Raw genomic sequence first — 14,356 nt, 5'->3', positions numbered from 1 at the left:
AATTCAATTCTATTCTCTCCATTCAATCAATTCTTCCAAGAATAAAAAAAAAATCCTATCAGTAGTTGTGATACATTACACTTATAAAACCCTCCAAGTTAAGTAATGTAGATGTATCCAAGCTCCACGCTCTTGCTAGCAACCGATTGCACCAATAATTTCTCCTTACTAGTTTTTGGTTATGCCAATTGAGCCACCAATCACAAATCCAAGTCTCCTTGGACACTTCAAAACCTCTTGAAGATTTTGGGATTGCTCCAATGATTACTAGCACCAATCTACAACAAAGATCACTCAAGGTATCTAAGTATTTAAGGCTTGGGTTTCTTCTTTAAGGATTTGGCAATTTGAGAGGATGAAGGCAGAGCCTACAAAGAATCTAGCTATTTTACCTTCACCGAAACACAAAAACCCATACTATAATAGTGGAGTTAAAGGTAAAATTTTTACCTTCATTGCTACAGTGCACAGCTACGTGTGGTTGTACACTGTAGTTGAGAGCTAAAAAATAATAATTTTTTATTCTCCAACCGGATTAAAATATTATTTTTTTTCCTTTCTTTTTTATCTTTTTCTTTTCTTCTCAGAACTCTCACAATCTCTCAACTCTCTCTCTCAAATTTCAGACCTCTCACGCACACCGCCCCCCTGACCCACGTCGCCGACAAACGTTGCCACAAACCCAGCTCTGACCACGGCAACCCCCACCACCACCATATCAGTCACAAATCCAACCATGCCCACACTCATCAAACCCACCACCACCAATATCAATCACCACCTCCACCACCACGACAACCCCCACCACCACCACCACATTAGTCACAAACTCAACCACACCCACACTCATCAAACCCACCACTACCAAGAAAAAAAAAAAAAGCAAACATCAGCAAAACCCACGGCCAAAATCCATCACTGAGAGAGTCACAACCATGAACCATAACCGGACTAAGCGGACTTGAGAGACCCACGAGCTAGAGGAGAGAACCGGACTTAAGAGACCAACGACAGATCCACCCACGGAGAGAAGACGGAGGTTTGGCTTGGTCGAGTGGGTTGCAGTGGGTTGTATGGCCTGTGATGGTGGTGGGTTGCAATGGCCTGTGATGGTGGTCCAACCATGGTGGCTTGGTGATGGTGTTCCACCATGGGTTTTGGGTTTGAAAGGGAGAGAGCAGAACGAAATGAGATAATGAAGAGAGAGAGAGGCTAAGATGAGATAATGAGAGAGAGAGAGAGAGAAGAAAAATCAACCAATAATTTGTATATATATAATTTGGTTTTTAAAAAAAATAATGTTGTTATACTAGACGATAATAGGCTATCATGACGATTGATAAATATTTTTTAGTCAAAAGATAAATTTGTATATATATAATTTGGGGTTAAAACAAAATATTATTGTTACACTAGATGATTGTTTGCTATCTTGATGATTGAAAAATTGTTTTAGTAAAAAAAAAAAAATGTATAAGTATAATTTGGGGTTAAAAAAATCACTTGTTAACACTAGACGGTTATTTGCTATCATGTAGCAGTGGCAGTGGAAGAGTCGGTGGCGGCGGCGGTGGAAGAGTCGGTGGTGGCGGTGGTAGTGGCAGAAGTAGCGATTGCAGTTGCGGTGGCGGTGACAGTGGAAAAGTCAGTGGTGGAGGCAGTAGTGGTAGCAGTAGCGGTTGCGGGTGGTTGTGATTGTTGTTTATTGTAGTAGATATATTATTTTATTGTAGTAAATATATTATTTTATTGTGATGTTTATATTATTTTATTGTATTGAAAGTTAAAATAGATCCACTACTGTAACGTGTTTTGTAAAGTGAATAGGTAAAATAGATAAAGTAACTTTTTGTAGTATCAAATAGTGTCAAATAACTTTTTGCAGCATGTTTTGCTGTGGATGCTCTAAATAACTGATTTCTCTCAAGTTTTGGCGAACTTGCTCAACCAAGATGAGAGGCGAGGAGCAGGCAAGATTGCTAGAAACTAAATTTCAAAAATTGGACTTCGCCTAACATGTCGCCTGACAAGCCTAATCTCCCTTTACCAAGATTCTTCAATCAGATGCTCCAATTTCAGCACTTGGACCTTTCAACCAAATACAATGTAGTCCACAAATGTACAATATACATTGGAAATAATAACAAGAAAATACATAGAAATTTGGCATGAAATATGCCAACACTAATATTCTAAATAAGTTGTGAAAATTTGAGTATAGACTCACACTTAATTTGGATATTGTAGATTTGCAGTGTTAGATGAGTTTCTAGGATTACAAACTATGCCACAATTCTAATGTGACAGACTATAAATAATTGTTTATTACTTTTACGTAAGTCAACTACTTTCTCCACCAATTACAAACAAACATATCAGAGTGGCAAAAGTTGTTTCCACAAATTTTATAATGTTTTAAATTTTGATATAGATAAGACTGCGCGAGATATTAGCATTTTCTAGGATTGAGATTAGGGTATTGCACCTAATACAATAGCAATGGGTAGTCAATTTTCAATCTCAACCATTGAATAAAAAAAGTTAAAAGATTAAAGTAAAAAAATGAGAATGGTAAAAATGGATGTGAGAGAGAGTGTGGGTAATTGCACCCACCGGATCCAAATCCCATTGTGTAGGTTGTTTCTGACGCAAAAATTCAGTACGTGGGCAATGTTAGAAAAAACAGGCTCTTGTCATTTTCCTGGGCTGGAAATGCAATGTATGTTATGTCTTTCTATATCACTTGACCCAATTAAGGCATACTTTTCTAAAGTTTAATGGAGTTTACTTAAACTTATGATTTTTTTTTTTTCTGAGTTACTTGGAAGTTGGAATCATGATTAGGACACAACTTTTATGCCCCAATGTTTGCTACATCCCTGATCTGGCTTATCACAAGGCACCCCACAACATTTCCAAATGCTACAGGCACGGTGATTCTCTTTTTCAACAATGAAAACTTGCCTTGTCAATTTAAAACCTAAATTTAACAAACCACCTTGAAATGATCTTTCAGAGGATTTGTTGCCTACAGGCTACAGCAAAGTAACTTAGATTATTAAAATGCCTCCTAGAACTGTGCATTTTCACGCCAAAAAACAAAAAAAAAAACAAACAAACAAACAAAATCAAGATCAAGATCAAGATCGACTGACACAAAATGGCACACCAAGGTATTTGACTTTCATATATACTCACAAAAATAAAAATAAAAATGCATAACTCAATGAGGTCTAGCGGATAAGAGATTCAACAATATCAAGGAATTTTCGAAAAGAATTCCTCCAGCTGATTTTCGTTTATCACTGCACCAAGTCTCTGTGTAAAAACCGCATTGAGAAAGTCTCCGGCATCTGTCATGACATCTGCAGCATGGATCTCATTGTACTCATTCAAGTTGTGCACAGTTCCATCTGCACAGGCAGAAACAGGAAGACAGAAAAAGAAGGCCTTAAAGCCATGGAATTCACAGTTTATAATCAGATGGCTAAGGAATTTTTACCTTTAGCTAAATAAATAAGCATGAACGTAACACCACCAACAGTATATACAAATAATAAACAAGAAACAGGGGGAGAGAAATGAAATAATATTTACTAAATGGTTGGCTTATTAAGGAAAACAATTAATATCTCTATCAAAATAGTGATTAATTACACTTCATGTTTCTCCCAAATCATCATATAGCTTCAAGGATATAACTCCAAGTCGATGACAGAGCTCATCCATTTCCACCTCTGAATTTGGAAGCAATCTGTTCAGAAACTTCTACTACAGCACATTTCTCTGATGTCAATTCTAATCACTGACGTTCAAATTTTGACATCTCTCTTTATATTTTTGGGGTGTTGTTTTATATATACATATACATGTCTTAACTAGCTTACTCTAACTTTCTGTCCTTTTGAATTAGTAAATGAGGGAAAGATATCGCACATCTACAAAGCACAACATCTTCTTTGAGCCTTATTTTTTGCCAAAAACATAGCTTGACAATGTATAAAATGTTTCTTTCTCTATTCTTACATTAAATCTTTTAGCATAAATTAAACAGAAGTTTGATACCATGAAAATCAATCTGCACTTTAAGCAACTGAATCCATAAAAACAAGATGGGCAACACCTAACAAAATTTGGGCATATTTGTATCAGCTCTATCTAAATTTGAAAAGGAAATTGAGGATGAATTAAAACTAATAGCCACAAAATTTTTATACATTTCCAAGTATTTTACCTTCAGCAACTATGGGTTCATATTTAGGAGGTTCAGCAGTCCAGTTCCCAACAGAATCTTTCATGTGTCTTCTATCAGAAGCAAAGTAACGAAGAAATATAGGAGCATGCACAATGCGGTAAAACCTGACACCAAAAGAAGCAAATTCTTTCAATGAAACCATATAATTTCATACTAGGACTAGGGTTTTGAGATTGTACTTCATTGATCAACATACAAATATGGTTTGACAAAACAATATAATACCAGGATGTTCTGAAGGTGCAGTATAGCACACAATTTTGGGTAATATAATTATTAAAAACCAATAGTATCTGATACTTTTCAACGACAATGCATTGACAAACACATCAAGAATGTGTGGGAAGGGGCTGGGGGGGTGGGAAAGAGCTACTAATGCAGCAAACTATACATACATCACCTTTGAAACTCAGAAAAGAGCTGAAATGATGGCTGGAAAGTTTCTGACACATAGGAAGTTAAAGGAGAAGGATACGGAAGACTTGAATCTAAATCCCACACTAAGAGAGGAGTGTCGCCTTCTTTCTTTCTCTGTAAATCATTTGCAAGAACATATAAATTGATAGACCCATCGACAGAAGTTCAAATGTGATTTTTAAATGTTATATGGAGATAAATTATAAAACAAATAAACATGGATGAGCAAAATGAAGCCCATTCGTCTACACTAGTTCTCCTAAAAGAGAAAACATGAATTACTAGATTGCATCAATTGATATTGCAGTGAAGAGGATTCAGCACTCACCTGAACGCAAATGGCATGATAATCCCAGAGAACAACCCCATCTGCTCTTTTGCTGGCCTTTTGATTCCACAATGGGGTCTACAAAAATTTATTAAAAAATATTTTAAAAGATTCATTTTTTTTTTTATTATAAAATTCTATGTACTTAAGCTTAAGGACTTGTCTCAACTCACCTTAAAAAAAAATTATTATATACAATTCTACCATATATTCATAGGAACAAAAATGGGTATATTCATATCAAGATACATGCCTGTTTCTTCTCATTGGAAATGAAAACAACAAAAAGATCAGATCCGTCAGCAGCTGCTGTTCCACTTGCGCTTAATTTCTTGCAAAGAAAGTATACATTCTCCTCGCTACATTATCATAGAAATAATAAAAAAATAAAGCTCTTAAGAAAGTGTTTGAGCTTATAATTTGAGAAGAGTAGAACATCTTCCTGCAACAGATTAATGCAATGTATGTTTTAGATGATGATGATAAAGTGACACCATAGTTGTAAAGATTTATCCTTATTATTAGTCAATATTTACTAGTGCATCACAGCCAATATAATTACATATGTTGTAAGGAAGTGTATTTTTCTTTTGTTTGGTTGCAAAAAACGGATGATGATTCATGAGCCCATGACCTCACCCTCCACCTAGAGCTTGTAAGGGAGAGGAGGTGCCAATTGAGCTATAACCCATTGGCAAAAATTGTGAATTTAAAAAGACTTGCAGTAGATATATACGCAAAATTGGCATGTTATTGGTTAATTTTGAGTAATAGAGATAGTTAAGATGTTGATCAATTTGGGTGGCAGGTGGGCCAAATTTGAGGTGATCAGTAAGCATATGATATTAGCCTGATAGGATAGCCGATACTGATACTTCCTTCCCTCGTTAGGAAAAGACACTCCTCTCCTAATGATGAGGTCCTAGGAATAGGAACCCAGAAGAGTTTTGTTCAAGAAATTTCACAAACACTTTGAGAGCCTAATATAAGCCTAGTTACCTGCATCATGGTTTTCCCATTCCCATTACAATCAGAATTGTCACCATAATGTTTTCAATTTAGTTACTCAGAACACATATTGAAATATAAAAAAAGTAAAAACACACTGCGTGATCTAGAAAACAAAAAATGGAAAACACAAAGAAAACATAAATAAAACCCATTAGTTTACCAGTAATAAGGAGTATGAAAGGAGTCAGAAAGGGCCGAACTGGTTTGGTCGGAGCCGGACTCTGAGGTCGCCATTGTTGTTTGTTAACTCTCTCTCTCTCTCTCTCTCTCTCTCTCTCTCTCTAAACAAAGCTTTTGAGTTTTCACACAATCACGCTTCAATCAAACACAAAAAGTCTCCGCTTTGTAGACAGTGGTGGCAACTCCGTTTTCGCCTTTATCTTACGTGTCATAATGGAAAGTTGATGTGCTATACAATCACTGCAATTTGTCCTAATTGGGCCAATTAAAATTTGGCAAATCTATTAAAGAAAAATCCAACTCACCTCTGTGTGTCAGCATAATAGCGAATAATGAGAACCATAATTTTTGCCACCACTTGCTCATGTGACAAGCCATGAGGGATAGAGTTATGGACCTACTACTTTTATTTCACCACTCATGACTTGCCACATCAATAAGTTGTGGCAAAAATTATGGTTTTAGCATGATTCACGTAATAGTATATGAATATTTTTTAAAGAAAGTTAGATATGGAAGTATTCTTCTTAAAATTCAAAATCTTTTTTTTTTTTTTTTTTTTGCTCATTCGTTACTCCACTATTTTTCTCCTTTTGAAGGTCATTTCCAACTATTACCAATACAAAACAATTTCCTTTAGCTTATAACCGTTGAGGCATAATTTAAGAAATGTGATTGGCTTATTATTGGTTAGATTTAAGCAATATTCTAAAATAAAACATTGTCAAATTTTAAATAGTATTGAGTGAGTTCCAGTTAACTCAACAGGTAAAATCTCTTGTCATAGCTGACTCAATAAAAGTTGGATTCTTTCTTTAATACTTAATTTAAATATTGAGCTTTTCTTCTTAAAAATCCAAAATCGTATTCCTTTTTAATTTTTTTTTATACATACGTTACCTTACTACTTTTCTCCTTTTTGGAAGTATTCTTCTTAAAATTCAAAATCTTTTTTTTTTTTTTTTTTTTGCTCATTCGTTACTCCACTATTTTTCTCCTTTTGAAGGTCATTTCCAACTATTACCAATACAAAACAATTTCCTTTAGCTTATAACCGTTGAGGCATAATTTAAGAAATGTGATTGGCTTATTATTGGTTAGATTTAAGCAATATTCTAAAATAAAACATTGTCAAATTTTAAATAGTATTGAGTGAGTTCCAGTTAACTCAACAGGTAAAATCTCTTGTCATAGCTGACTCAATAAAAGTTGGATTCTTTCTTTAATACTTAATTTAAATATTGAGCTTTTCTTCTTAAAAATCCAAAATCGTATTCCTTTTTAATTTTTTTTTATACATACGTTACCTTACTACTTTTCTCCTTTTCAAGGTCCTTTATGATGGTTATTGATGTCAATATTCTTGTAGCTGAATTGGTAGCACCCTATGCACAAAGTACTTCAAGTTCTAAGAGGAAAAGATTCAAACTGCAGAATTAAAAATATGTTGTAATTATCTTAATAACTCTGATGGCATGTTTGGATGTTTAAAAAATGAGGGGAAGTAGAGTAGAGGGAGGGAGAGTAATGCAATTACCTTGTTTGGAAGTTTTTTAAAGAATGAGGGGGAGAGGTTTGGAGGAGTTTGGAGGGGTTTGGACTCCCTCTAACCCCCCAATTTTAATTCCTCCAAATTGGAGAGATTTGGAGGGGGAGTAGAGTACATAAACTATTGACCAAGTAAATTACCTAATTTACACTTATTATATTAACAAAATTACACAAGGGGAAGGGCTAATTACTCCATTTCCCCTTACTAATTTTAAAAACATCCAAATAAGGTGGAGGTGAATCATTCTCCTCTACTCTCCTCCCCACTACTCCCCTTCCCTCTACTCCCCTCTACTCTCCCCCCTCTCTAAACTTCCAAACAAGCCATGACATTGTGTCAACCTCATGCTCTTTGATACTTAATGGCATGTTTGGATGTTTAAAAAAGGAGGGGGAGTAGAGTAGAGGGAGGGAGAGTAATGCAATTACCTTGTTTGGAAGTTTTTTAAAAAATGAGGGGGAGGGGTTTGAAGGAGTTTGGAGGGGTTTGGACTCCCTCTAGCCCCCCAATTTTAATTCCCCTAAATTGGAGAGATTTGGAGGGGGAGTAGAATACATAAACTATTAACCAAGTAAATTACCTAATTTACCCTTATTATATTAACAAAATTACACAAGGGGAATGGCTAATTACTCCCTTCCTCCTTACTAATTTTAAAAACATCCAAATAAGGTGGAGGTGAATCATTCTCCTCTACTCTCCTCCCCACTACTCCCCTTCCCTCTACTCCCCTCTACTCTCCTCCCTCTCTAAACTTCCAAACAAGCCATAAGTTAGATACCAAACTTTTATTCTTGAAATCCAAAGCAATTTTTCTTTTTTGAAAATATGTTTTTGTGCATGCAATACTCCATTATTTTTCTCCTTTTTGAGGTCATTTCTGACGGTTACTAATAGGGAACCGTTTCCTTGAATTTTGTTATTGTAATAAATGATAGGTAATTCAAGAAATGTGAATTACACTTATAACCGCCAAAGTGTAATTCAAGAAATGTGATTACTTCATTATTGACTAGATTTTTGCAAGATTTTGAAGCAAAACTTTTGTTACAGATTGAATAGCTCTGACATTGTGTCAATGTCTTGCTCTTTGATACTTAGGTTAGACGCTAAGGTATGTAACTGCTTTTTCTTCTTATTTTCTGTTTTCAAAAACAATTTTTAATTTTTGAAACTAAAATTTTTTTTTGGCAATTCAAAATAAACAAAAAAACAAAAACTGTTCTCAAAACTCAATTTGTGAAGGAAACTGAAAACATACAAAAGACTGTTTTCAATTTCTAATTTTCAAAAGTTAATGAAAATATGCATTTAATTTAATGAATCTGTCTCATTTAATGAGTTAGCATTAAAGTTCAAATCCTAGTAACAACATATTTTAGTATTTTTTTTTCTTCAAAAAATATATTTTTTTTAATTTCAACTAACCAAACATGTTTTTCATTTCAAAAATACAAGAAAATTGTTTTTTCTTTATATTCTTAAAAACAAGTTTTTGAAAAAAAAAAAAAAACTATTACCAAACATAACCTAAACCTTTTGTTGTGGGCTTTTTTGTTATATTGGACTAGGTTGCCTCCTGCGATATTGGGCCTAAATATTCTGAGTAAGGGAGATAAGACCAGTCCAACTGCAACTCAATTTGGTCCGGCTTGTGCACAAACTATGCCTCGTTTGCCAAGAGCATGCTTACGGCAGACAGAGCTATTTTAGATGAGTCGTGATAGGTAGACATGATAATAATAAAACAAAAGGAAGTACTTTGGCTTCTTAATTAAAGTGAATAAATAATCCCTAATTAAGAAAGATAATCACAATAACAACAATCACTTTTATAAAGAAAGTAAGGGAAATAAGTGGGTAGTATATGGGTTAATCAAAAAAGAAAGAAATCATATCAAAATCTGACCTACAAGACCAAAACCAAAGAGTGAAGAACAATTCTTCTCAACGTGAATAATCTCTCGAGAAAATCTTATCGTGGAAATTAATCACTTTAAGGAAAACGGACCTAAATGGTTGGTACCCAAGAGAATTCTTTACTTCTGGCAGAGAGCAGGACTTTGAGAGGGAGAGAGGGAATCAACCTATTGGTGCATGTCTGCCGTTCTAACTCTCTAATTTTTCTTTCCTTATCTTCTAGTATTCCCTTTTTTTTTTCTTTTTCTTTTTTTCTTTTTTCTTTCTTCTCTTTTTCTTAATACTTGTTTTCTATTCCATGGTTTTTTCTTTGAAGTTCCTATGACCGTGATTGTTGTGTCCCTTGTGCATGGCAAGGGCCTCTTTTTCTAGTGTCTGTCGTGACCGGGTTTTACTATTTTATCCCTTAACCACCTTTGTTTGGTTTGGATGTACTTGCCGACCACCATTGGTCCGTCTGTATGCCACTCCCCATCACCAGACAAAGAAGTCTTTTTGTTTGTTTGTCTGTCGTGGCACCCTTTCCTACTACGGTGTGGGTGCTATCTCTCCCTATCTCTCATGGCGTGTGCCTAGTGGTTCCAACTCAGCCTTACTTCTTTTGGGTAGTATGTCATCCCAGCAAGACACTTCCCCTAAAAGAGCCTAAGTAGGAACCTCAAAATAAGTTTTTTCCCTCTCCCCACCGCCAAACCATGCCCTCTTACCTCTGACCCATGACCTCACTGTGTCCTGTATTAGTTGGGTACAGGCTAGTGATGTCTGGGCCTTACGCGTGACTCTCTTCTATGTATGTCAGAAATCTGCCATCCGTCGCGGTTGGCCTGCACAATCTGCTGTCCGTCTTTGACTTCTTATGTGAGCTACTTTTTTATTTCCCTTTCTTTTATGGCTTGCCCCATTCAGGGGCTGAGCTTTACTTGATGGTGGGCTTTGCCTTCTTCAGCCCATTGCTACCATCTCCTACTATACCACTTTGTCATTCTTGATGTAGCATTGTTTACCCCAATCCTGCTGAGCCTCTTTGGGTCTGTCGTTTATTCTTCTCCCAATAGCTCAGTACGACCATGGTTCTTTTATTATATTACTAGCGAGCTCATGTCCCATTTGTTTTCTCTTGGGTGTCCTTGGCCTATTTTCTTTCCTTGGGCTTTCTTGGCTATTTTCCTAACTTTGCATTTCCATGAGCTTTTACTAACTTCTTTAGGCTTCCCCGGCCCAATTACCTTATCCCTCATCCTTAAAGCTCATGAGCTTGCCATCAACCCCTTACTTTCTTTGCATTCATTACTTCGAGTCTACTGTGGCCCATTCTCACTTTTCCACATCATATACTACTCATGGGTTTGCTATTTCTCTCTTTCTAGGTTCCTTTAAGCCCATTTACCTCCTCAAGGCCCATTTGTTTATTTCATGGACCTGTGATCCATTATTCCTACCGATTGGGTTTAATAGTTTTTTTTATCCATTTACCAACTCCTTTCTGTCCGTGTTGCTAAGCTTCTTCTTTCTTTTTGAATTTCCAAAATGACCATCCACACCTTTCTTCTTAAAATCTAAAGCCATTTTTCTTTTTTGAAAAGATTTTTTTTGTGCATACGTTACTCCATTATTTTTATCCTTTTTAAGGTCATTTCTAATGGTTACTAATAGGGAACCGCTTCCTTGAATTTTGTTTTTGCCATAAATGGCAGGTAGCAACTTATAACCGCCAAAGTGTAATTCAAGAAATGTGATTAGTTCATTAATGGGAAGATTTTTTTTCAAGATTTTGAAACAAAACTTTTGTAATAGATTGAATAGCTCTGACAATGTGTTAACCTCATGCTCTTTGACAAGGTATACAAAGTATAACAATGATCATAGCTTATGGTACAAAACATGCACTTGAAAAGTTTAGGATGCAAAATGTAATATGTAGTATAATTTAGAGTGATAAAGTATAATTTTTCTCAACTTATAAATATCGATTTATAATCCAAGAAATGCAATTAGCACATTATTAGCTAGGTTTTCTTTTTTGCAAGATTCTTTAACAAAACTTTGCCACAGACCTAATAGCATTGATGTGGTGTGACTGGTGTCAATTTTGGGTTCTTTTATACTAAAGTTAGATATTGAACTACCCTTGTGCATCCTTAGCGTAATGGTCACTCTACAAATATAAGTTCTTGTGGAATAAGGGTTAGTCATTGGTGTTCAAGTCTTTATGAGAGAGATTCATACTCTACTTATTTTATGTATATGTTAACCCACTATTTTTCTCCTTTTTAAGATCATTTTCGATGGCCACCGATAAGGAACCATTTCCTTGAATTTTGTTATCATAATAAATGCAAGGGAGCAACTTATAACCATTTGTGGTGTGATTTATGAAATGTGATTAGCCCATTGTTGGCTGAATTTTTGCAAGATTGTGAAACAAAACTTTGTTACTGACTGAATAGCACTGATGTGGTGTCAACCTTGGGCTCTTTAACACTTAAGTTAGATATTGATCTTAATCATTCGATGTGCACTTGGTTTATGAAAGATGCTTAATAATTTTGAAATTAATTAGACTACACGTGTTACATTTTGACAAAAGAATATATTAATAAAAATGTTTGAATTATCACAAAGTAATATTAAGGATAATACAAATTTTACTACATAAAATTTTGAAATTAATATATCAAATTTTAAATTCAGCACAAAAAATATTTCAATTATGTTATTGATGTGGTACCAATCAAATTCACTGTTACAACAATTTATAAAATTTTTGTAGTAACATTGATAATAGTTTTAATATTTCTCATATCGTCTAGAAAATTTATTTGTTGAAATTGTATGTTGATGAACCAAATTAGATCTCCCGTCAAAGTTCAAGTCTGATATTTATAAAAATCCTTAAATAGATGTGGAATTGTCATTGCAGCCATCATATCATGGATTAAAAAATGTTGGTTCACAATAATTGCATTATCGATTTAAATTATGGTTCTTAGATTTTTTTTTTTTTTTTGGGTATATCTAACTAGATGGCACTGTTATTTGTTGAAATTGTAAGTTGATGGAAGTTCAAGTGTGATATTTATAAAAAGAGAAAATCCTTAAATAGATATGAAAATGTCGTTGCAGCCATCATGTCATGGATTAAAAAAGGTTGGTTCGCAATAATTGCATAATCGATTTAAATTATGGTCATTTGATACCCCACTATTTCCCCCCTTTGAAGGTCATTTCCAACGTATTAATAAGGAACTGTTTCCTTGAATTTTGTTATTGTAATATACGAGCAAATAGTAACTTAAAACTGTCTGGGTCTAATTCAAAAAATGCGAACAGCTTAGTATTACTTGGACTATTGCAAAATTTTAAAACAAAACTTTGTCACAAGCTAAATAGTATCGGTGTGGCTATGGGCTCGGACTCATACTTAAGTCAGATATTGACCAATGTAATTATAATCCAAATCAAAACGACATGTGGTCTTCAGATCTAAAGCCCAAGAAAAAGCACCGTTTTGGTAAGCAAGCACCCAAAACGCACGCACAAGGAATTAAGGATGACATCAGACGCAGAAACAGAAAACCCACCCATTCAAACCACCGCCGAACCAGAACCACCACAACCGCGGCGGCCCATCTGCTCAAAGTGCAGTAGACCCAACAGAGTCTGTCTCTGCGAAACACTCCCGGCTCAGCCCATCCCAACAAAGACCCATATAGTAATCATCCAACACCCCCACGAGGCTCGCCACAAGCTCTCTACTGTACCACTCCTCACCAAATGTCTTCTCAACTCAACCACCGTCGTCACCCGCCGCCTCCGCCGAGGCCTCTCTCCTCTCCTCGACCAATCCCCACCCGCCGTCTATCTCTTCCCTCCAACCCCTTCCTCACCCGCCGTCACTCTATCCCAATCCCAACCCCAACCCCAAAACGACAACGACGATGAGAATGCCGTTTTGATTGTGTTCGATGCGACGTGGAAGCACGCGAGGGAGATGGTGAGGGCGAGTGAGGAGTACTTGTCGAGGTTCGCGAGTAGGGTTGGTTTGGAAGGGTACGACGAGAGCATAGGTGGTCGGAGTATTTATGATTCGGATTCGGAGCTGATTCTGAGGAAGGAGCCGTGTGGTGGGTGCGTGAGTACCATGGAGGCAGTGGCTAGGGCTCTCAGGGTTATTGAGCCTAATGGGCTCTACATCGAGGCCCAATTGTTGCGGGTTTTGAGGGACATGGTTAGATTGCAGGCTCGGTACTTGACGACCAAGCCCATCAAGCCTAGGCCTAAGTTGGAAAAGAAGAAGGCTATGCAGATTGAAGAGAAGAAGGAGAGTGAGAGTGAGAGTGAGGAACTGTTGGATTTCAAGAGTTGACAAAAGTTCTGGTTGTTTTTATTGTATTGTTTGACTAAAACGAAAAAGAAATGTGTGTCGATTTTAATTTTGATTATCCAAAAAAACTAATCTTTGTATTCGTGTTTTTCTTGTTTAGTTTAATTTAGTTTCAATTAATATATGGGAGTCATGTTGCGTTTATTTCACTAGATTGCTTAAAAATGAAATCTTAGGAAGGGGCCAATCACCAAAAATGGAGTTACCGGCATTCACTTAAACACTTTACCTATCAGCTGTTCACTCAACACCACTTTTCACTACTTAAAGCCGAAGTCTTCAATTGTAAGACCTCATAAACATAATATA

At 35.8% G+C, this 14,356-nt stretch overlaps 2 protein-coding genes across 2 annotated transcripts; one reads left to right on the top strand and one right to left on the bottom strand.

The window, feature by feature from the left end:
- Window positions 1-3,130: 3,130 nt before the first annotated feature.
- LOC112031992 (protein N-terminal glutamine amidohydrolase) lies at window positions 3,131-6,354 on the bottom strand. The gene is made up of 6 exons (XM_024064695.2): window positions 6,172-6,354; window positions 5,254-5,359; window positions 5,001-5,078; window positions 4,656-4,786; window positions 4,235-4,359; window positions 3,131-3,413 (listed from the first exon to the last, which is right to left on the bottom strand). The coding sequence occupies exons 1-6, from the start codon at window positions 6,243-6,245 to the stop codon at window positions 3,259-3,261; spliced, it is 669 nt and encodes a 222-aa protein (XP_023920463.1). The 5' UTR covers window positions 6,246-6,354; the 3' UTR covers window positions 3,131-3,258.
- A 6,679-nt stretch (window positions 6,355-13,033) lies between these two features.
- LOC112031978 (tRNA-uridine aminocarboxypropyltransferase A-like) lies at window positions 13,034-14,119 on the top strand. The gene has a single exon (XM_024064680.2). The coding sequence runs from the start codon at window positions 13,214-13,216 to the stop codon at window positions 14,027-14,029; it is 816 nt and encodes a 271-aa protein (XP_023920448.2). The 5' UTR covers window positions 13,034-13,213; the 3' UTR covers window positions 14,030-14,119.
- The last annotated feature ends 237 nt before the right edge of the window (window positions 14,120-14,356 follow it).

Source organism: Quercus suber, unplaced genomic scaffold, assembly GCF_002906115.3.
Source record: "Quercus suber isolate HL8 unplaced genomic scaffold, Cork oak 2.0 scaffold_202, whole genome shotgun sequence".
Taxonomy (NCBI): Eukaryota; Viridiplantae; Streptophyta; class Magnoliopsida; order Fagales; family Fagaceae; genus Quercus; species Quercus suber.
The sequence above is the reverse complement of the archived record's forward strand: the minus strand, read 5'-3'. Positions and strand labels throughout refer to the sequence as shown.